The sequence below is a fragment of the Harpia harpyja genome, chromosome 2, assembly GCF_026419915.1.
Source record: "Harpia harpyja isolate bHarHar1 chromosome 2, bHarHar1 primary haplotype, whole genome shotgun sequence".
In the NCBI taxonomy this organism is placed as follows: domain Eukaryota; kingdom Metazoa; phylum Chordata; class Aves; order Accipitriformes; family Accipitridae; genus Harpia; species Harpia harpyja.
The window spans coordinates 24,670,550-24,692,514 of record NC_068941.1 but is presented as its reverse complement, the minus strand read 5'-3'; the positions used below and the strand labels follow the sequence as shown (position 1 = coordinate 24,692,514).

General features: G+C 43.8%; 1 protein-coding gene across 6 annotated transcripts in view; it reads left to right on the top strand.

Annotated features, from left to right (window-relative positions):
* AFF1 (ALF transcription elongation factor 1) overlaps positions 1-21,351 on the top strand; it is a 125,126-nt gene extending 103,775 nt beyond the window's left edge. For all 6 annotated transcript variants that reach the window (XM_052772990.1, XM_052772958.1, XM_052772998.1 and 3 more), the window contains 10 exons: positions 858-955; positions 4,532-4,778; positions 5,820-5,911; positions 6,926-6,989; positions 7,779-7,915; positions 9,123-9,194; positions 9,813-9,906; positions 10,009-10,052; positions 11,451-11,680; positions 14,469-21,351. In XM_052772990.1, coding sequence (XP_052628950.1) covers positions 858-955; positions 4,532-4,778; positions 5,820-5,911; positions 6,926-6,989; positions 7,779-7,915; positions 9,123-9,194; positions 9,813-9,906; positions 10,009-10,052; positions 11,451-11,680; positions 14,469-14,590 — 1,200 coding nt within the window. In that variant the 3' untranslated portion in view covers positions 14,591-21,351. The remainder of the gene's footprint in view (positions 1-857; positions 956-4,531; positions 4,779-5,819; positions 5,912-6,925; positions 6,990-7,778; positions 7,916-9,122; positions 9,195-9,812; positions 9,907-10,008; positions 10,053-11,450; positions 11,681-14,468) is intronic.
* The last annotated feature ends 614 nt before the right edge of the window (positions 21,352-21,965 follow it).

The following is a 21,965-nucleotide window of genomic DNA, read 5'->3' as shown; positions in this document are numbered from 1 at the left end:
TCGACTCTGCCGAGCGCAACTCACTGAGCTGCATCACAGTGACATAAACCTGGATGTACTCTTGGGAGAGAGACAGAAAGTCCTGGAATGCTTTTGGCTGCCACCAGGCACACTGTGGGTAACACTGACTGATAAGTGCAGTTTCTTTTACGTTTTCTTGGCTTGTAGCAAATTATTCTAAAGTTTTTCAATCAGGTGAGCTGATGATTTGCATGCTTTGTATTGTAAGACCTATGGAGTGCAGTTAAAAAGTATTATTTATTACCTCTCTGCCTTAATGGTTCCTGTTCTTCTGGAGGACAATGGCAGTGATTTTAACTGCCTGTTTAAAATTTCAGCTATATCAGATTCTTCTTCATAAAACCAAAAACCCCTGCACATCTGAGGAATCGGAGTGATCTAACTCTCCTGTGAATGCATTTTTTTCCTTCCCTTTGATAAGGCATATCACAAAACACAATTGCTTGCGGTTCATGACTTTGTCAGGAGGAATCTGAATACATTTCTGTATAATTCATACTGAGTAGGAGAAAAAAGCCCATCCAGAACAGATGAAATGCTTATTTTCAGCAATGGAAATGCCTTAATTTTGATTACTATTAGCAACAAGAGGTTTAGCAGTTCCATCCCCATCACTACAAAATAATTAATCTATCCAAGCAAAAGTAGGTAAAATGTCATTTTAGGATACTTGTCAGTGAGCCTGAAATCTATATCCGCTGTGCTTTGGGTTTACGCTGTGTCAGTTCTGATATCCTTTTCTTTTTTTAACCAGAATCAAACTTAGCTGTATTGGTCTGTACTTTACATGAACTTTCAAAATGTGAGTGATTTTTTTTTTTTTTTCTTCCTGTTAGAGGGAAGTGGAGAAGGAGATTGATAGGAAGAAAATGAAATCAGAAAAAGAAACAAAATCATTGCAGTCTTCAGCTAACAAAGACTCCAATAAATTGAAGTGAGTATACAGTGGTGGGATGGCAGACATGCATAAAACTAAGTCTTTTTTTAAAAAGGTTAAGGCGAGGAACTGTATCTCCTGTCCTTATACTTCTGAGTTTGCTTATAACATAGTGTGCCTTCTGACACTTAATCTGCTGCAATCTGTCTTTACATCCTGGAACCAACCACGTGGCTATGGGAGTGTAATTTATTCGCCTTTTTATTTGTTGCAGATGCGAAGTGGTACTTGGGTGTCACTTATCTTCCTCTCCCTTCTTAACGCTGAGGATTATGGTTCTAATCATTCAAGCATAAGCTGACGTTTCAGTGGCTGATCATCCTCCTATACTTGGTTTACACTGCTGCAAAAGCTTTGAATGTTGTGGCATTTGTCCTGATTTCTAACAGTTGAGATGGGAATGAAGACTTCACCATTTTAAACACAAATTTGTCCATCCTGCAGCTTATGTTGCTGCATGCTCTGATCCGTATATTACATGTAGCTCAAAGAATCTGTTTATGCTGCAAGAAATTTAATTGCCAGTTGTGCCCGTACTACTTTTCCTTCTAAGCTGGTAGGCAACCATTTGCACTGCTGTCTTTCAGACCAGATGCAGGAAACAAATTTGTGCAAAAAAAATTATACGTTGTTTGAGTTGCAAACAGTGTGGTAGATTGCCTGCATGCTGGGATGTAGGAGTCATTTCCCCTTCTCCAAAGTAAAGTGGTGGTAATCTCTCAGCAGACAATTGCCCAGGTGATCTGGGAGGTGGCAGCTGTTCTGTGGGGAGTAGCATATGCTTGTTCTGCACAATGGTTTAGGTGTTTCAGGGGATGGCAAGAGAACTTGCCATCTGGTTGACAATGTCTCTGCTCATTGCAGGGGGGTTGTACTAGATGATCTTTAAAGGTCCCTTCCAACCGAAACTATCCTATGACTCTAGGTGAGTAAGACTTGAGAGTTCAAGTATCAATTATTTCTGCTTTCATGAGAAATGGAACTAGCCTTAAAATGCTTTTAAAAAGGGAGTTGGACTAGATGATCTTTAAAGGTCCCTTCCAACCCAAACCATTCAATGATTCTTACGAACTTCTTTTTCTTTGCGCATGTCTTCCTCATTCTGGGTTCTACTGTCATACTTATTTTGGGGAAGTTCATGCTCTCACTGCATGGGAAGCAGCAGAAAGCTTTTTAGCAGATTCATAGTACTTCACATGCATTTAAAGCTCTGAGTCTTTGTAAGGTGAGAAGATGATGTGAACATGTTTTGCACATGGAGAAATTGAGGTGCAGACAAATTTGAGTTGCTTGCTCAGGCTCCTGCTGCAAGCAGGTGAAATAGCTGAAAGTGTGGCCCAGAAGTCGTGAGTCTTATTCCCATGATTGAGCAATCATGTCCGCAGCAGAGCAAGTTCTGGCAGCCTCTTGGGAAAGGATATTGTACTAAATGCAACTGTATGTCCATAAATTTTGACTTGGTGATCATTGCTGTTTTCTTAATTGGACAGGTCCTGATGAAAGAAAAAAGTCAGGTGTTAATGCTGATACTGTCTACTCCCTCAGCTGCTTTTGCTGTCATCGGTTACAGACTTTGAATAGCACTTAGCGGCTGGCTGCTGGTGCACACAGTGTCTGTGCTAGGTGGAACCTGTCTTCTCCCAGCTGAGAACGCAGAGGTGAATGTGATGGATATTGCAGAGCTCTGTTTTCTCACCTTGCTGCCATGGGAGGCTGCTGAGCTGGGATGCTCCAGAAGCACGTGGATATGCAGCTCCCCCTTTCTCTAACCAAACCAAGATGCCGCAGTGCCAGTAGGCTTTTCACTGTGACTGGCCCAAATTTGCATAGAGGTGAAATGTGCAAAGCCCAGTCCAGAAAACAGATTTGTATGTATAGGTGGGTAGGGAGCATTTGCGTTCTCCACTAAAATCATCATCTTGTTTTTGTCTTTTTTGTATGTGACCTAATGGGGACACAACCAGTGTGCCTTTTAAATTATGGTCTGTCTAGAATTTCAGGTGGCCTTTATGGCCAGGAATTTCTCATGTATTCCACTATAGCATTTGCAGTGTTTCTGGTAGATCTGCTGAAACTTACCCCATAATTTGCATACCAGCGTACTGCCAGCATTTTGGCTAGGTCTTTGCTGGAGCAAATGCTTCCAAGAGCATGTCTTCAAATGGGCGGTGTTCCTGAGAAGGGGAGGCTCCTGTGTCAGTTATGGGCTACTGCATTCAATTCCTGCTTGATTGTGGCTTGAATTTGAGGTATTGACTTGGATTGGTATGTAGCATTGAGGTTTGTGTCCTGACAATATGAGTAAACTGCTTTTCTGCAGAGAAAACATTGAAGTACTCTGAAAGCACTTAGACGTTGGGGCTAACATTTAGTTGGGTGAAGGGATATTTCAGCTGTGGTAATAATGGAAGGGCATTACTTCTGTGGTTCATTCCTCCCTTTTTCTCAGTGAAAATGAGCACCCCTTTTAGCCATGTTCTGGCTTTCGGAGTGGGAAGAATAGGATGCATTTTTGGGGAGAGAGGGCTCTGGATCAGGTCAGGGGATGCTGCTGAGCTCTGTGTAAAATAGTCCTCTCTGGAGCGTCAGCTGTACCAAGGTAGTGAAGCTGTGTGCAGTGAGTAGGGACTGTACCACGGGAAAAATGGGTTGTGGAAGAGGGGAGAGGACTGTCGCACGCACAGCAGAATGAAGCAAGATGTGCAATGTTACACTTCGGTCTTCTCACTGGGTTTAACTTAATTTCCTCCTCTTCTGATGTTGCAGTCCCTGAGTTGGGATTCACTGCTCTGTGTTTTCCTGGAAACTTTGAGAAGGTGAATAAAAATTATGTAAATGAGCAGTAGTGAAACAAGGTTTAGAGCTATTTGGTGCTGCTTAGAGCTACCAGAGTTCCCTGGTAATCCTAACTTCAAATGATCAGAAATCTGATGTGCCACCATCCTATTAAATGTGATAGTCTCTGCCATTTAAAAGCACTGCATTTTAAGTCTCTATCACTTGAATCCTCTCAACTGTATAGTGTTGTCTAGTTGAGCTGGCGAGTCCTGGCAAGGAATGACTCAGTTTAGTTCTGTCAAAGCACATACAGGATCAAGTGTCTAGGTGAGTATCTCTGACCATAGAAGATATCTTCTACCATAATGGGGAAAGAGAGGTAGTGCTGCAGTTCATTTGCCTTGTTGAGTGATTTGTGCCAGGGATTTTAGTTGCTGTGATTGCCTCTCTCCCTCTTTCAGTGAAAAGGGGCTGTGTTGGAGGGATGCCTTTTTTGCAACATCCTCGTAGTCTGGTTGCAAGCATTTACTCCAATGATAAGTCCTGAGGGTTATTCCTACTTGAAAACCAACTTGCTTGTGTGTTGTTGGCAGCTTAAGATGTGTTATCTAATGCCAGTGAAGTCCCTGAAGTTTTGTTTTGCTTTTGTTGGATTCTTTATGTTAACAACTCATTTCACACTTCCAGAGAAATTTAAACAGAACTGGCACATGATGTAACTATGTTTTTAAAAAATCCCTACCTTATATGTACACCATATTCATCCCAATTGCTGAATTTGCTTCCCATCTCCAGAGCATCAAAAACTTCACTTGAAACCCAGAAGAAAGATCTCCTGCTACCCCCGCCACTGCCACCCATGTCTCCAGTACATCCTCCACCAAAGTCAACTAAGATGGCCCAAAAGAGACCCAAAAGTGAGAGCAGCGAGCTGCCTGCCATGGATAACACTGCCAGGAACAAGAGCAACCACAAGGATCCTTTGTTCTCCAAGCACAAGAAAGTGGAGAGAAATCACGCTGAGCTCTCAAAGGGCATCAAAGTAGGTATCCATTATAACTGGCAGGATGTTTCCTGCAACCCATGGGTGCTGTGTGATTCTCTTTAGAAACATGCTCTGAGGATATTAGAAAGGAAGGAAGATAAACCAGCCACCAGAGAAAGCTCTTTGAAGCATTTTTACCCCTTTAATGGCTATCTGTGACCTTATGTTGCTAGCTCAAAAGCCTGTGTTGTAACTTCTCTGCTGACTTTCCATCATCTGTTTTAATCTTACCAGTGAAACATAGTGAGAAGGGGTGACCATGTGAAAAACAAAGGCAAGAGAATCATGTTTATGGTAGTAACTGTTTCTGACTGTAGGCAACTGCAAGTACAATATTGGTGTAAAAATAAGTGTGTTTACAAAAAGAAAGAGTGGATTGCTTAAAAATAAGAAACAAGCAACCTGTGTTTTTGACCGCAACCTAGGTATAAGGCTTTATAGCTTGTTTACAAAATTGTTAATGATCCTTGCAGCTGGATCTTTGCATTTTGAGGTTATAAAATTCAATTATATTGCTGTTTACTCATGGCTGTGTGTGTGTGGTCTAGGATGTTGTCGTGTGTGTGTGTGTTAAGCCAGACTGTGCATGCTGTATTAGCTGGCTTCTAACTGCTTGCTTTTTCCTGATAATGTAGTTAGTAATGGAGAATCAGAAATTTCCATGTGGTTAAGCTGGAAATAAGTGTGAATGGATATTACCCATTCTGCCTTGGCTAGTGGCCATGAAAAATGTGCTGCTGGCAGCCTTACTGCTATTTTAGCCATTGTGCAAGGAAACCTGCTACTTAATTTCTCCATGCTTGGGAGAAGTTTGAATGGTATTAAACCTTGCTAGCAGTCAGGTAAGATGCCAAGTTTCCATTTCCATTATTGAAAGGGGTGCTGGGGAAGAAAGTAAGAAGAGCTGGAGAGCCTGGAGAATAGACTATGCCTGGGACAAATAAACATTTTCTCTTGAAATTTAGGAAAGCCAAGCTTTGGAATTGATTTAGACATCTCTCTCTAACCAGCTTTATCTTCACTCTGTGTTTTTTTCAGGGATCTGCAGGGGATGTCACAAATCCTTTCCCAGTGCCTTCTTTGCCAAATGGTACCTCCAAGCCAAGGAGACCTCAACTCAAGTTTGAAAAGTAAGTTTTTGTTTTACACCCGTCACCTGTACTTTCTGAAGACACCAGACAAGGCTGGCCCTGCAGCCACCCAGGCTTCTGCTTCTTGATCACTTCTTTGGGGAGGAAAGAGAGAGAGAGAGAGAGCTGTCTGAGACCTGCCCTGTACTGCCTTCTTGTGTCTGGGACTTAGCCCACCCACCACAAAGCAAAGGTCTCATTACAACAGTTCTTGGTTTGAGGGAAGCTACTCTAGAAATTAAGTACTTTTTAACTCTGAGAGGAGGTGTCTTTTGTGCCTGCCTACAAGTGATGGGTTTTGATTTGTCTGATTCTTGACAAGTGGCAAACTCCTCTGTGACAGAGTGCTGGGCAGGCAACTGGCAACTGACTTTCTGAGAGGGTATGACTCTCCACTTGCTCATTTTGTTAGTGCACAGGTGGCTGTGTGCCATTTCCATGGTGAATAGATTATCCCAATGCACAGAAATGTGTGCAGTCCAAATTTATCATCATTTATGTGTTGACTGAGACCAAGATCTGTAGAAGCCTTGCGCACCATATCTCTTGTAAGCAGGTAACTTGAATGCAAGCTCTTTTGGTCTGAGTGTGTCATACTGCAGAGTTTACTGTATGTTTCAATCAAAAATGTATTTCTGGTATTGTACTTGAGGAATGATAGGGCATCACGTAACTACTGTCTTTCCATGGGAGCGAAGAAGTAAACTTGGCCTCATAGTAGCCTAACCTCCAGTGTTTTTTTTATTTAGAAATGTAAGTTTTCAGTGTTATTCTAACATACATTTTTTAAGAAATCAGTTCATTTTATCTGTCCATTCAACTGCTGTGTATTTCTGAACATCCAGACAACATTCATTTAGTGACTATCGTAATTGTAACGTGTGTTTGATAAGGCTGTAACAAGCTTACCAAAACAGGATGTTTGGACTCATACCATCCTGTAGATAAGAAGGTAAATTTTATCCTACTCTTTTTCTCTGTTTTCTGTTTTTCCTCTTTCTGTCCCCAATTCAGGCAGCATCCGATGGAATACTACATAGAAGAGGCCAAGAGGCTGAAGCACAAGGCTGATGCAATGGTAAGTCTTGGCCCTGTGCTAGAAATGTTAACCAGCTCTTGCATTCAAACCTGATACTTGCATGCATGTGAATAAGATTCGCTGGCTAACATTACTTCCATACTCCATACATGGAGTATGTTCAAGTCATATGTGGGGAGGCTGTCTTTATTTGCCAAATGTTCAGGCATTTCCCTTTGTTATAAACACATCTAGAGAATGTGCCTAGAGAATAGGATTCAGAACTGATGTTTTCTCAGGTTAGCAGGCCTGTTTGCTTTGCAGAGCTATCACAAAGTCCTTGGAAGATAGTTTTAAGACAGTTTACTCTGAAATGTCAGGATCCTATGTTGTTGGTGAACAAGACTTGGAAGTGCCCTTTGCAGATGTAACTGGCTTTCTCCACTATGTGCAGTTTAACAGCGTGCATGAATGAACCTATTTTTTTGCTAATTATGGCTCAGTCAGATAATGTACATTTGCTACTTGCCATTTACCTGTGAAAATGAAGTGAGGGAATACTGCAATGGGAAGGCCCCATCTGCCTCTCACAAGGCAGGCCCCCAAGACGAGACAATAATATCCAAAAAATGTGAAGGTAATAAATTACTTTAGGAAAACGTTGAGCAGGAGGAAGAGATACGAATTAGGGGTTCTGCTGAGAATCCTTTAATTATCACCTGGAGGCCTGACTTGCATCTTTTTCTTTCTTCAAATCCTGCCTAATTAGGGGAAAAAAAAGGAATTCAGGTATACTTGAGAGAAGTAGTTTTTGTCTTAGTCTAAAAATGAGAATTTTCTTCCCAATAGACCGACAAGACTGGAAAGGCCTTTCAGTACCTAGATGCTGCCCTTTCCTTCATTGAGTATGGGATTGCCTTGGAATCGGATGCACCAGCACCAAAATCGGCTTACAGCATATTCAGTGACACCATAGATCTCATCAAGTAAGTGGTTTTCAAAGCATGATGGTTAGGCAGCATGTTTGGAGGGGAAGGGTTAGTTGCATTGCTTGTTTGCAACTGTGGCAGCTCTGGATTCCCACCATGGAGCAGAGTTCGGGTTGCTGTACAAGCATGAGACAGACCATCCAGAGGCACCAGAGACAAATCCTTTGAAATGTGTTTCAGCATTGCTTATCAGAAGAAGTAGGCACCATGTCCTCCTCAGCATTTGAGCCTTGCAGTTGAGGTACACCAGAGGAAACTGGGTCAGATAATTGAGGACATGAAGGAGTTTTTACTTTATCCAGAACTGAAGTTGCTTTTGCATGTGAGCTCAATAGTATTTCAGTTAAAAAAATCAAAGCAACAATATAGCACGTGGAAGAGCATTTTGTGCCCCAAAGGTCTTGCAGCTTGATTGAAGGCAGATTTTACTGGTTTCTCCCATGTGTCTTTGTACCAGTGCACTTTATTGGGGTTTCTTTTAGCAACGTTCCCTGTTTAATTTCACAGCCATAGTAGATGTATGTAGATAGTAGACAGTATGACATATACAGGCAGTGCAATCCAAGGAACCATGTACTGGATAGAAGAGAGACAGGTATCAGTTTATTCATATTGGAATTACAGGTTATGTGAGTTTTCGAGAGCTGATTTGACTTCTTGCCTTAGAGCTGAAAGAGCTGTCAGGGGTTTTTTTTGTGGTAGTCTTCAAACTTTTTAAATTACATTGTTTGCTTTTTGGTCTTGATGGACTGCATTTCCAAGATGCTACTGTTGCTTTGTTTTCAAAAAGGAGGTTTGCTTATTTGTTCTTTGCCAAAAGAAACATTTCCACTGAGATGTCTGTCTTGTCCAGAAACACTTGAATTAGTGTTGTAGTCAGTGGTGGGGGCACCTCTTCTGGGCCTCAGGCCTGTAGGTGGCCCACAGGGGGGCATCTACTTGTAGGGATGTTGCCCATTAATCAGTGTAAGAGGAGAGCGAGTCACATAAGGGGACACATCTGTTCCTGCTGCGTGGAAAACAAGGTGTTTTGAGACAGTCCTCTGCTCAAGATCATACAAAGCACTTGCTGCCAGGACTAAGAACTCGGGGCAGGTTTCCTGACTTTTGGACCAGTGTTTGAGATAACGGCATGCACTGGTTTTTCATAAACAGTGGGACTTCAGAGCCCTGATGACTGACAAGATTCTGTTTGTTTCCTTAGATTCATCATGACATTGAAATCCTTTACAGACTCCTCAGCATCTTCACAAGAAAAAATCTTTGCCGTGTTATGGTGCGTAACTGTTGTTCTGCGCCTTCATATTCTGTTTTTAGACTTTATAGAGTGAAGGACCCATTACTTTCAGGGGCGAAAGAATGAGTTAAATGGGAATCAGAGTTCTGCAAGGAAAAAAACCCACAATGTAAAAACCAGAATGAACAGGAACATCTCTAAAGTGAGCTGGGATATCACAAGGGACCACACGTGGAAGGCACAGGCTCTAAAATTTGATCTGCTGGTAACTTGAGAGCACATAAGGGCTTTCACCTAAGGTGGAAGAATGCGATTTGGCTGTCTGTGTTTGAGCTGTGTAACTGAAGCTGTAGCTGAACATAGCTGAGGCACTTCTGGACAGAGGCTTACTCAGCTTGTGGCACCTATAAGAGGTTGGGCACCTGTTTTATGTAAAAGACCAGACATGGCCCTTCCTTGTTTGGTTGTTTTGGTTCCCCCCCCCTTGTGATTTTTTCACAGAGTCTTTCTTTAAGATGAGCAGGAGGAGAAATTCTGAGCTTTCTTGACTTTGCAATACAGCTGATGTGTGCCTGCCTCCATCCCACAAGGCTGATGACTGCTGAGCAAGCAGCAGTGAGCGTGAACACTTACGCTTGGTTGTGTTTCTGTTCACAGCATGCGCTGCCAGTCCATTCTGCACATGGCAACGTTTCGTTACAAAAAAGACACTGCAATAAAGTATTCCAGGATCCTGAATGACCACTTCAAGGTAGGGCATGCGTATTACTAAGCTGCCAGCTGGATGGCTGCAGTAGTTACTGATGTTGGCTGAATAGCCCAAACCTGACAAGAGTTCTGTTCCTTACTGCAGAGTTCTTCCAGAGTAACACAAGCACCTTCTCCATGTGTTGCAAGGTAAGATTTAAAAATATGTATGTTGTGATGCGTCTATAAGGGTGTGAGTGAAAACAGTATCCAGAGTATTTGAGTTGCAAGCTGCGTTTGAGTGCCTCACCACTCGCTCTTTCTTACCACCTGAAATCATACTGTTAGGGGGCATGAGTAGGTTTCTGCTCTCTCTTTCCTGTCTTTTCTCATTGGAAAGGGGCTTTTTTTGTTATGAGGTCCAGAGTTACTGCGTATCAGGCAGAGCAGTTCTCCACCAGAGAAACAGGTCAGAGGAGCAAGGAAGGTAGCATCACTATGCTATTTCAGAGTGCCTGTTGTTGTCATCTTTGTTCTGTTCTGTCGCTCTCATCTAGAGATCGTTTCAGACTTAACAGGGTACCATCCCCATCTCCCTGGCCACTGTCCAGTAGGATTATGCCTTCACCCTGTGGTAGCATAACTTTGAGGTGATACTTTAATATTTTTCTCTTTACCTCAGTCACCAATTAAGAAAAAGAAACTAATTTTCTAATTTGTGAGTTATTGAGCATTTTGTCCTTTCTATGTATCTGCAGCAGTGTTGCTGCATATGTGGCAGCAAAAGTGAAAGGCAAGATGTCACATAACAGTGTTTGACCCAATGCCCGGCAGACTGGTGCTGTGTTTTAATGGCAATGAGTAAGAGTTTTTCTGTATACTGTGGTAATTGCATTTGGCAGATAGCTATCCAGCTCCACGTCTGTCCCTTTTAAACTCTGCAGTTGAAAGAAGGTTGTTTGGTCTTCAGTAGTGATGCTGAAATTCCAGTTATTTTTCTGCCACCTTGGACAGTGTAGGTTATTGGGAATTAAATGGTCTCCCAAGAGCAGTGGTGGAAGCTCTCTCATACCAGTGACTAAAATTAGGTTGGTTGAAGTGGTGGGGGTGAAGCGATGTGATGAAGCCAGCCTGTGTCTGGAAGGCGGGCAGCTGACTGCATTTAGCTTCCCTAGATCTATAAATAAGTGTGTGTAGGCTGACCTGGCTGCTTTGACTAGCTGTCAGAAAGCTCCAGCCTCCGTAGGTGGGGAGCTTCAGCATGCCTGAAATGGAAGTCTTTAGCAAAAAACACTTAGAGAATCTGGTGAAGGCTTGCACAAGGAGGTGTAGATTTTGGAAGGTGGGTGGGTGGCCCTTTCTGATGTCTGGTCCCACATTTTCTTTTGTCAAGAGGAGTCCTTAGAGTCGCAAATCACTTCAAAAACCTTGGCCTTGCACTCAAAGGACAATTACCTGTTATCTAGCTGAACGCATCTCGGTTTTTAACACTCCACTCTATGCTGCAGGCCTAGATGATACTGGATAGCTCCTGGCATAAGGCAGTCTTGTGGCAAGACTTTCAACTCTGAAATGAAATGTTTGTGGTGGTGTTTCTTTCTCCTGCAGAAGCACAGGCATGCCTTCTCCTCTTTCTCCAATGCCCTCTCCTGCCGGTTCTGTGAGTTCTCAGCCAGGATCGAATGCTAGCAACTGCAGTGGCAACAGCATTGGCTCTTCAGTCACTGTCCCTTATAATATCCCAAGCATCACCTCTTCCTACGTCAACATTACTTCCTATATCCTCTATGCGTATGATATTTGGGAACGGGCTGATGCACTGGTCAGGAAGAATAAGGGTAAGTTTTTGCCCTCTGGCTTTTCTGTCTTATGTGTTGTGTTTATGTGTATGTACTTGCTTAAATCCTAACACTCAGTGTAGCAAACACCATACCTAAAGAACAAAGCAGTAAAAATGTTGAAATAGACAGCTATGGCTTATTGGCAGGTTATTGGCAGAGATACTTGATGGTGATATAATGATGAGTGTTCCAATTAAAAGGTTGTCTTGGCATCCTCAAATGTCTAAGAGCTAAGGGATGAGGGTATCAAGTGCAGGAAACCAGCCAACTTGCTCCATGGTAACACAAGAAGCATAAGGGTTTTTTTTCTGTTTGTTTTTCCCTTTGGGGCGCTTAGCTTTTCTGAATTGGTCCATTTTCTTTAAAAACAGCTTTTTGGCCTATAGCCTTGTGTTTTAGTTTGTTTGTCAAACTTGCAGGTATTTTTGTCTTGAAAACGGTGAAGCTGGCTTCTCTCCATAACAGAGAAGCTGAGCAGCACTTCAGTTGGAGTCCTTGCTGGGCATGTGACCAGTATTTGCCAAGCAGCATTTCCTAAAATTGCTCCTACTTTTTTTTTATTTTACAGTTTTGTTGTTAAAAATGTTGTGTTGTCCTGTGGTACAAGCAGTGGTGAATAATCAAAAGCCCTAGAGCAGGTGCAGTTCAGTCTGTAACCTGCCATCCCATGTGGCATTTGCAGTGTCGTTTTCCATAAAACACAAAGTTTTGTGAGCTACTGTGGGCAAAGGGATGTTTTGCCATGATCTATTGGCAAACTTGCGAAAGAAAATAAACATGATGTGCCAGGCTGAATTGTTGGAAGGCTGTAAAAATACTCACACTAATGAGGCAGTTGCTGAAATTCAAAAGGCTTTGCAAGTCACCTTTGAATAAAGTAACTCCAGTTGTTGGCTGTCCTCTGAGCAAATCTGTGCTCGCAGCAGCAATTCATGTGTAGTATTTTGGATTATAGCCTCAAAAGGCTGATAAAAGACTGTCACATAGAAGGAGCAGTGGATGCTGCTGGTAAGCCAGAGGAATGAGTCATGGAGGAAAACCTGTGGGAGGGCAGCCTGAGCACAATCTTGCATCAATCAAGACTAAATTCAAAACCTGCTATGTGTTGCTGTTTTGATGTAGGGGAATGATGACTGGGATAGTAAATACTCCTAAGAGAGTAGATCTGTGCAGAACAGTAAATACTCATGTAGGCTTAGCAGTTGTTGTCACTGTTCAGGATGGTGGAGGAATTTCAGAACTGGAACTTGTTGATATTCAGTGTAATGTACAGATGCTAAGAGGTACAGAGAGTGAGTACCTAAAACTAAAAAAAAAGCCATATCCTTGAATCTTTTGTGCAATTCATAGGGCATAAGAAGAAGAGGAAAGAGCAGTGGCCTTCAGCTATCGAGTTCCCTTAAACAGGGAAGTCATAAGTTAGTGGAAAGCAGTTAGTTGTAACTGATGTCCAAGTCACTTGTGCAGAGCTGAAGTGCTTTCTGGCGGGTCCACACCCAGGTGCTTCCAGCGCAGGACCCAGCTCCTCACTGTAATGCAGAGCAGCACCGTGGATCATGAGGCTGTAACAGGTTGTCTTCCGGCCTCTGATTTCCCACAGCAAGGACAAGCTGAGGTTGCACGTGTGCATGTGAAGTCACTCTCCTTTCACAAAGTACTGTGGTCACAGATCAGATTATCTTCTGGTTGCTCAGGCAGGGTGTTCGGACTCCTTGTCTCTGCTTACAGCTCTTCTGTTTCCCATGGAGGGAATGGATACCCACTTTGTACACAAAAGGAGGAAAATCAGGGGAAATGTGTTCTCTGCTTCTGAATTGGAAAGTATTAGAATGAAAGTGTGCTCTCTGCTGCTGAAGAGTTCCTTGCACAGCCAAGCAGAAATCTTCAGCCTCCAGGTTCAATCTTTGTGTGTAAAAAAGGAGAGCTGAGAACGGGTGGTTTCTGAAAAGGTATCTGGCAACACGATCAAGGCTGGAGGGACCGAGGGACTGGGACGAGCCCATGTCACTGGAAGGCAGGTCATGCAGGAATATCTTGGAAAGGTGACTGGAAAGGAATAGGTGTGATAATTTCCCGTAACTCACTGTCACCTGCACAGATGATTGCCAGCACAAAGCAGGGCATGCAGCCTGCCGGCACCTCCCAGCAGATTCAGATATGCTGCAAGAGCCATCTCCTGCCCATGTGGGAGGAGGAGCGTGGTGCCTCAAGTTGGTGGCAGGGTAGGAGGACTCTGTTAAATCTGCCTGACATGCCCAGCTATAAGCAACCCAAATCTGAGCTGTATAGCCTGGCAAGCTATGTAATTTTTTAAACCTGTTCAGTTGAGAAATCATGATGTCTCCAAAGTTTGAGGATGGATGAAGGAAAGGGACCAGTCTGATGACAGCTGTGTGTGCTTCCCAGCATCACTCAGAAAGACACTCAAATTTGGCCTGTTTAAAATCTGGGGGAAGCACACAGCAGTAACTGAGGTATGAACACCCAAACTTTTGCCCACCTACCATGGAGTCTCGATGTCCTTTTAAAGCCAGCACCTGGGGAGGCGGTTCAGTGTGTGTATGTGTGTGTGAGTGTGATTTTCCTCTCACGTGCTGTGCCTCATGTACTTATTACACTTCCCAGCCTTCTAATATTGCTGACCTCTCTGCATTAACAATGTTTAATGGGACTTGCCAACTGTCAGTGTGCTGCTGTTGTCGCTCCTCGCTGCCCCCTAGCCTGTCAGACGTGCCTGTTTTGTGAAACCAACCAAATGTTTTCTCTCTCCCTCCCCTTTTTCCAGAGTTTTTTGCTGAACTCAGCACAGTGACGTGCGCTCTGGCACTGAACAGTAGCATGACCGAACTGGTACACTACACTAGACAGGGTTTACAGTGGCTGAGACTGGAAACAAATACGCCTTAACTGGTGCTCAAGGTGGTTAAGTACCTTGAACTTTTTTGCACTTTTGAAGCCTCAGAAACAGTCTAACTTGTTGAATCATTGGATACAAAGCACCTGCAAGGGAAAATAAACAAGGTGGAAGGGATCTGGTTACACTGGAAAAACTTTGAACTGCGTTTTTAGGGTAGTGCTTTGCTGCCTTGAAAAAGAAGAGATGGAGGAAAGCCTTAGCATTGATGGCACCTTCCTTTAAAACGATGAAGTGCAATGAATTGTCTGAATGGCCTAACGTATTGATGGTCTATAAACATTTCTATTACGAATAACCAGCAGGACAATAATCACACATGAAGAAGTGCCGACAAGAAGGAAATCTGCCTCCAGAGGTTATTATGCAACATCCCACAGTCTACAACAGTTGTGTGCCCAGAAGACATGTCAGAGAAATGTTTTTCCAAGCATGGATGCAATCTTTGGTGTCTTTGTTACTCAGATGGCAAGTAGCAACAACCTCATCAGCACCGAAAAGCATTATGTTACAATAAAAACAGCAAAGTGGTCTGCCTTGCCTGCTTTCCAACCTCACCCTCTTGCATTTGTCAGCCAGCTGCTGTCCTGAGAATCGGGGGAAGCCGCTGCCTTCAGTGCTGCAAGTTCACTTTTTAAGTCATCGCTGCTTTGGTCCTCCTCCTTGCCATGCACTCACGCACACAGAAGCCCTTAGCACTCGAACTATGTTACTTAGGGTCTTGCTTGGTTTAAGCCTTGTAAGCCAAAACCAGTTGGGGTGGCAAAATGACCAGGTGTGGTTGCAAACAGCTCTGCCTTTCTTCTGTGGTAGAGGGATGTCACTCACACTGAGGACTCCTTGACTGGTTGCTTTTTGTCATTCCGATGGGTGGGGGTGGACAGCTGTACTGGGTCACTCTGATTGCTTGGACATGGTTCTGAGTCTGAGAGCTTACATGGGGAAGAATCACTTCTGTTTAAGGAGGGACTAAGTGGCTGAATGTGGAACATAAGACAAATTTTGCATTTGGGTATTTGCCTGCAACCGTTGCTGGTCTCAGTGAATATCTAAGAGCAGGATTTGGTACCAAAGTAGGGCATCCTTCATGTGGGAGATAACTTGTGCTTTTTCTCAGCCAAACTACAGGATGGGCCCAGCAACTTAGAAATCTGTCAAGAGAACACAAAAGGGATAATTAACTGTTTGCAAGCATTTTTTCCTTGTCAGGAGCTGCATTTTTGAAATTGCAATTTTGCAGGTGACAGTAACAGTGAAGGCAGCATCCATGGCATTAGTGTATTCAGTAGGATGACGGTCTTCTCTACCCAAAGATTTCCTGTTGTGTGACAGCAGCGTCCTGCCGTCCTCGTATCTAATAGTGTGCCTTAGCCCTCTGGTTGCCTCTCGCATCCCTCGCCCTATCTCTGACAGACCTGTGGGAATGGCGAAGAGAAGGATGGTATCCCAAAATAATTGTGCTTACAGGAAAGAATTAGCTCCCTTTTCCACATAATTTCAGGATGGAGGAACAGGTCTGCATGCGTGTAGCAGTACCCCCTTTGTAAAATACCTTCTTGTGGTTTTGAGACTTCTGAAAATGGAGAGTAAATAAATATCAGCAAAAGGTCTGCATTTCCAGAAGTAGTTTCTGTAGAAATGGCCCCTGCCACGAGGAAGCCTGGAGTCCTCTTGCCTCTGGGAGGAGCTGGCAGGAGTGTGCTGTGGCCCTGCCCTCGTCCCGAGCACAAGGGAGCTCTCCTCTTGTCTCCCCTGGCAGCGCAGGACTGCCAGGATCGTGGCAGGGTCTTCCCGCACCTTCAAGACACTGTCCTTTTATGTTCACTTTATCAAAAGCCTTAGTGCATTTCAGGGATAAGTTGTCCTAACCAATGGAAGGAAGGTCCATGTGTGTGTCCCCCCCCCTCCCCGTTTTACCTATCAAACTTCACTTGTACTCCTCCTCCCTGGAGGAACAACTGCTCTGAGTAAGCCAGGGACAGAGAGAGGCTCAGTGTTAACTGTTTTGTTCTCAGGAAGCACAGTGATGGCCAGCCGGCCTGAAGGCTTGACGTGCACTTTGGAGCTTGATTCCATACTAGTGGGTCAATGCCTTCTTCTGACTTTGTCTTCAAAGCTATTTTTAGGATCACCAGCTGAGGAGGAGGAAGGCAGGCAGAAAGCTTTATTGAACCTGAAAACCGCTGTGGGAGTCTGTAAGAATGATAGCAAAGTGTTAGGGGGAAGCATAAGGTGAAGCAGGGACATGGGTACCCCTGGTACTTCATTTCGCATACACCCATCTCCCTCCCTGCTGCCAGGCCAGGTTCCTGTCAGAGAGCCGCTTGCTCGTGGCTTGCCAGCCCCAGGGCGACTGCCTGCCACAACCTGTGAGGCAGGGTGTGCGGCTGCCCCGCTCCTGCATCCAGCTTGGTGCAGCCCGTGGGTGCACCAGGTCCTGTCCTCGCCTGTTCTTTGGGCGCTCTACTGTCCAGAGAGTGATAATCTGTTGTCCTGCTCCTAGGAAAGCTCATGCAAGGGTGCCGGGCGAGCAAAGTTGGTAAGAAGACACCCAGCGAAGGCAGATGAACTACTGGCATTTGCTTCTTTACAGTTGGGAAAAGGCAGCATGTGCTCTGCTACCGTACAAAGGCAGTTGTGCAAGAACTGCTCCCGCTCCCCCAGGCTTTGGAGGAAATGAGATCACAGGCAGTTTGTGTTACAGGCATGTGGGGCGCTATTCGGGGGCTCTCATTTCAAAAGCCATCAGTGGAAGCCTCAGTACCAAGCTAGATAGCAGGAAGCTATGTTTGGTTTCAGGTCATGGAGAAGACTGTTTAAATAATAGGAAATTTTTGAAAAGCCATCGTATTTCAACCTTGAGCCAGGTCAGAGGCCTGCAAAAGGTTAGGAAGGATGCTCATCATTTTGACTTGGGCCTGTTCAGGCCTTTAAAAAAAACCAAAAAACCAAACAAACAAACAAAAAAACCCAAACCAAAACATAACAGTGGAGGAAATAGCATTTGCCATTAGGAAACAAAACCATGAATCCAAGGAAAAACAGAGGTGGTGGTTGAGTCCCAGGAGGAGAGGAGGCAGCTATGGTGGCAAAGTAGAATCATTTCCATGCAATATTTATTTAGAAGAAATAATACATGTGTTGAAATTCTCAAATGTTCTATTTTTAAGATGCCATTTATTTAATAGTTGAAAACCCCACTTACATGGAGATAGAGATCTCTTCTGTAACTGAAAGTCAAAGTCTGACTGCAACGTCATTGTTTTTGGTTTTGTCCTCTCCCCTCCCTCTTGGTTCCCATTATAAATCTGTACATCTTAAACTTATTTTGGGGATGTATGTCCCTTTTGTAAATAACTTTTTCTGCCCTGTGTGTGATGGAGTTTCCGAGATGGTTGATTCATTCATATGGGGAAATAAACAATAAATGAAGTAGCCTATTTGTTATGAGTTGTTGCAAGAGTCCTCATGTTCTCAGCTTCTTGTAGAGAAATTGTAATTTGCCTTTTCTCTCTGAATGGTCTTAGTGTTTCCCTTCTGAATGAGGTTTAAGCATGAATTTCTGTACAAGAAGTCTCTGTTTCAATTGCTCCCCTGTTTATTGCCCCTTGCCCTTTCCTTTAGGAACAAGAATGGGTGCAAATCTAGATGCTCAGAGTGGCAGGAGGGTCATGACTCAAGAAATCTGCCTCCTATCCTCCCGAAACAGATTCAGGGAAGACTGTGCTGGGGTCAGCCGCTGACAGCCAGCAAAGTCTGTCTCTGAGCGCTTGCTGACAGGAAAATCCCATGGGTTGGTTGCATGCAGTTGAACAAGTTAAATAAGAAAACAAGGAGACAAGGCACAAAGATAGTAGTTGAAGCGTACTGCTCCATGTTTGCCACAAAGGTGTTGCAGGGCTCGGTGCTGGGAGGAGGGTCTGCTCAGGTCTAGTTCATGGATACATTTCTAAAGTGCTGCAAGGAGGAATTCCCTTGGGTAATGCTGCAGGATTTCATGCCCCGTGGTAGCTCTGCTTCTCACTGGTTGTGCAAGGTGATCTCTTTGCAGTGGCCTTACACTTCTTGTTTGGGGCTTTTCCCACTTTTTGTTTTATGTCAGGCAATGTAACTGTTCCTTGGAAGAATGATTTTTGCATCTCTCTATGCACTATTGTGATATAATTCATGTGTATAATTCAGGTCCTTTCTGCAACAGGCATTGCACCTAAGATGTTTGCTAATAATGGATGTGGTTTTCTAATGTAGTATGTAAATTGTAGACGATACTGAAACCTGTTTTAATACCCGCTAGATATGTTGCTGTTACAGATGTTGTACATAGGAATGTACACTTTTTGGGGGTCAATGCACTTTTTCACTGCATGCTTAAAATCCCAATGGCAAAATTGGTATTGAAGTAAGAATAAAAGGAAAAAATATCTAGTTAGTCAAAAAAAAAGAAATGTGAAACATCCCCAGATGAGCATCTGGTGGGATTTTTAGCTACAGACTAGGCAGGAGGAGCTTGGTGGTGCGTTTGCTCAGGCGCGGTGGGACTGGGACTCAGTTCATTGCCATCAATTAGTCTTTCAAGTGGCACGAAACCAGGTTGGCCCCAGGCTGGTTGCAAGATGCATGGAGGGTAAGAAAAGAGCATAGGAAGATAGCTTGTGGTTGTGGCCATACATACGTGGATTAAGCGTCTGTGAATTTTGTTCTGGTTTCAGTGGGGTGCGAGGCGTAGTTGGACACGAGCTGTCCTGTCTGCTGGTCAGGGTGTAGCTGCTTTTCCTGGGTTACTCGGATCCTCTGTCCCTCCATTTCCTTCCCCCTCACACCCCAAAAGGCATGTTTCCCAGACTCCTTGCTTGGGGCAAAAGCAAGGAGGATTAGTTTTGGAGGTGGAGTGGAGATGGGGAGTGGAAGGAGGGATGCAGAGGAAGGAAGTGCAACATGCCAGCAGGGGAGGTCATCCAAAAGCCAGGGAGGGAGAAGGGGGAGCAGGAGGCCATAGGGCTGCAGCAGGCGTTGACCACCCCGCTCAGATTTCTGCCTGGGGCAGCGGCCCACCCTGGGCTAAAACTGCCAAAAATATTTTGGGGTTGTTTTGCAATAATATTTTGTTGTTGTTTATTTATTTATTGAGCCTTTATTGACCAAACCTAATTTTGCAACCACATTTAATTTATTTTGAGATTTGTTATACATTATAGATTAGCTTGCTTTCTCTCTTTGGCTTGGCTTACCCTTTTCAAAGACAAATGTTATGTTTGGCAAAACAGCTGCATTAAAGTTGATTACAGTTTCTCAGCCCTATGCTGCTCTCCAAACACTAAAATAGCCCGTTGGCAGCCTGTGCTTGCTTTATATTAATTGCACTTTTAGTAACCCCTGTCTCTACCTGAAACCAACAGTGTTCCTGGGCCACCATCAGCATTTCTGATTGTGTTTCTTTAAAATTTGTGTTCCTGAAATGAGGAGTTGTGCATGTTGCAATGACAGCGTGCGATCACTGCTGGTTTGCGATGTGTTTTGTCAAGCTACAGGGTTCCTGAAATTCCTGCTGCGTTTTTCTCCTCTCCTACTCAGTATTGCTGAGTTTAAGGTTTTCTTTGGGTCCAGTGTTTCATATCATAGCAAAATGGCAATGTTGTCCACTTCTGTTGAGCCAGCAAAACTGCATTCCAACCAATAGCTTTTTTCTGTTCGCTTTTAATATTTGAAGGCATGTACCAGCCCGTATGTGGTCTGTGGCAGCTGAAAGGTATTTCTGAAAGTTGCTCCAACTTGTGCAACTGTTTGCTTGTTACACATGAGGTGCAGCAGGCTCTGAACTTGCTCATGAACTCTCCTTGCTGTTCAGAGAAGAGCTAGTTAAGATTCGGTGTCAGGCTTTTGCTTTGTCTTGTTTTTCCAGAGGTCCCTGGGAAGTGGGGTTGAGCAAGATGCAATCTGGAAAGGAGGGCAGGAGCTGTAGGTTTCATGGGTGGTATTTTCTTTGTGACATGAATGCGTACGGTAGTGCTGTGGGTGCCAGTAGGGCTCGTGTCATCAGGTCTCCAGGCAGCACGTGAATTGTGGTGCACTGGTCAAACGGCTGCCTGTCTGTTCAGCTGCCAGCCGCTCTGTCCTTGCATTTCTAGGTTATTTCTGTGGGATTTCTATTTCAACTGTTATCATACAGGGTTGGGTTTGTCTCTTTTTTTTCACCCTGCTTTACTCATCATTTTCGAGCGTAAATAAAATCCGCAATTCTCAGTGAAAACGTCCTTAAAAATTGTCAGGTTTCTTGAACACAGAACATTGGTCTTAAATCTGTTAAATGGTCCTCGTCCTGTGGGGAGTGACACGCTAGTCCTCCCCTCTCACAGCAGCTCTTCATGTGCTGGGACACAGGAGTGGCCTGGGCATGGGAGAGGTGCAAAGTGTTAGAGCCCCATGGAGAAATGAGGATGCCAAACCTCTTGCAAAATGGAGTCTCCAGTGGGAAAAGATGTGCAAATAAGTGAGAGGAGGAGACTGATGTGTTTGACTTCAGCACTGAATCCGCACTCTAAGGCTTCTGTGAATTAGAAGTAGCTGCCTTTTATAGTCCTTGAAAAAGACAAAAATCAGATCTGTGATACAGCTTAAAAAAAAAAAGTAAAAAAAGAAAAAAAACCTCTCCAAAGAAATTGTGCCACAGATCTTTTGTTTGTTTGTCTTCTCTACTGAGGAAGAATTGCTGCACGTGTGTGTGTATATATATATAAAATTAAAATATGAATTTTGACTTGCTTGTCTTCAAGTTCTTCAGATGAAAGGGATGTTGGTCAAAATTGTAAAGATGAAATGAAAAACAAGCTGCCTGGGGAGGGGGAATTTCTTGTTTTCCTGATCTGAAGCTGAGATGTCTCACCTTCCCCTGTGCTTTGCTCACACAAAGTCGCACAAGCACAGCCACTGGGTGCAGCTTTGCTCAGAGGTGAGGGTTGATGTGGCTGTGCAATGTGTGATTGTGCTGCGCATCTTCCTTGGTATGTGGTTGAATTTCTTGAAATATTCAACAGCACGAACTTGCCACTGTCTTCACCTCATTGCCACCTTTTGAGGGAATATATCAAAATGGTGTGTTTCAAGATTTTTAACCTTGAAGTTTGAAATTCAGGTGTCCATCCTGATGACACTGCGATGCAGGGATTCATTTGTAAGTACTACTTCAGCAAAACATTCAAGCATGTTTCCAAATCCCGTTTATTTTGCCTGAGACTGGGGCACATTCTACTGGGCCAAGTGTCCTCCGGAGCTCTGGATACCTGGTACGTATGTATTTTCCTTTTTTTCCTCTCTCCTAATGACTGCATGCATAGTGGTCCAGTGCTGCCTCTGTCTTTTGGTTGATAACAT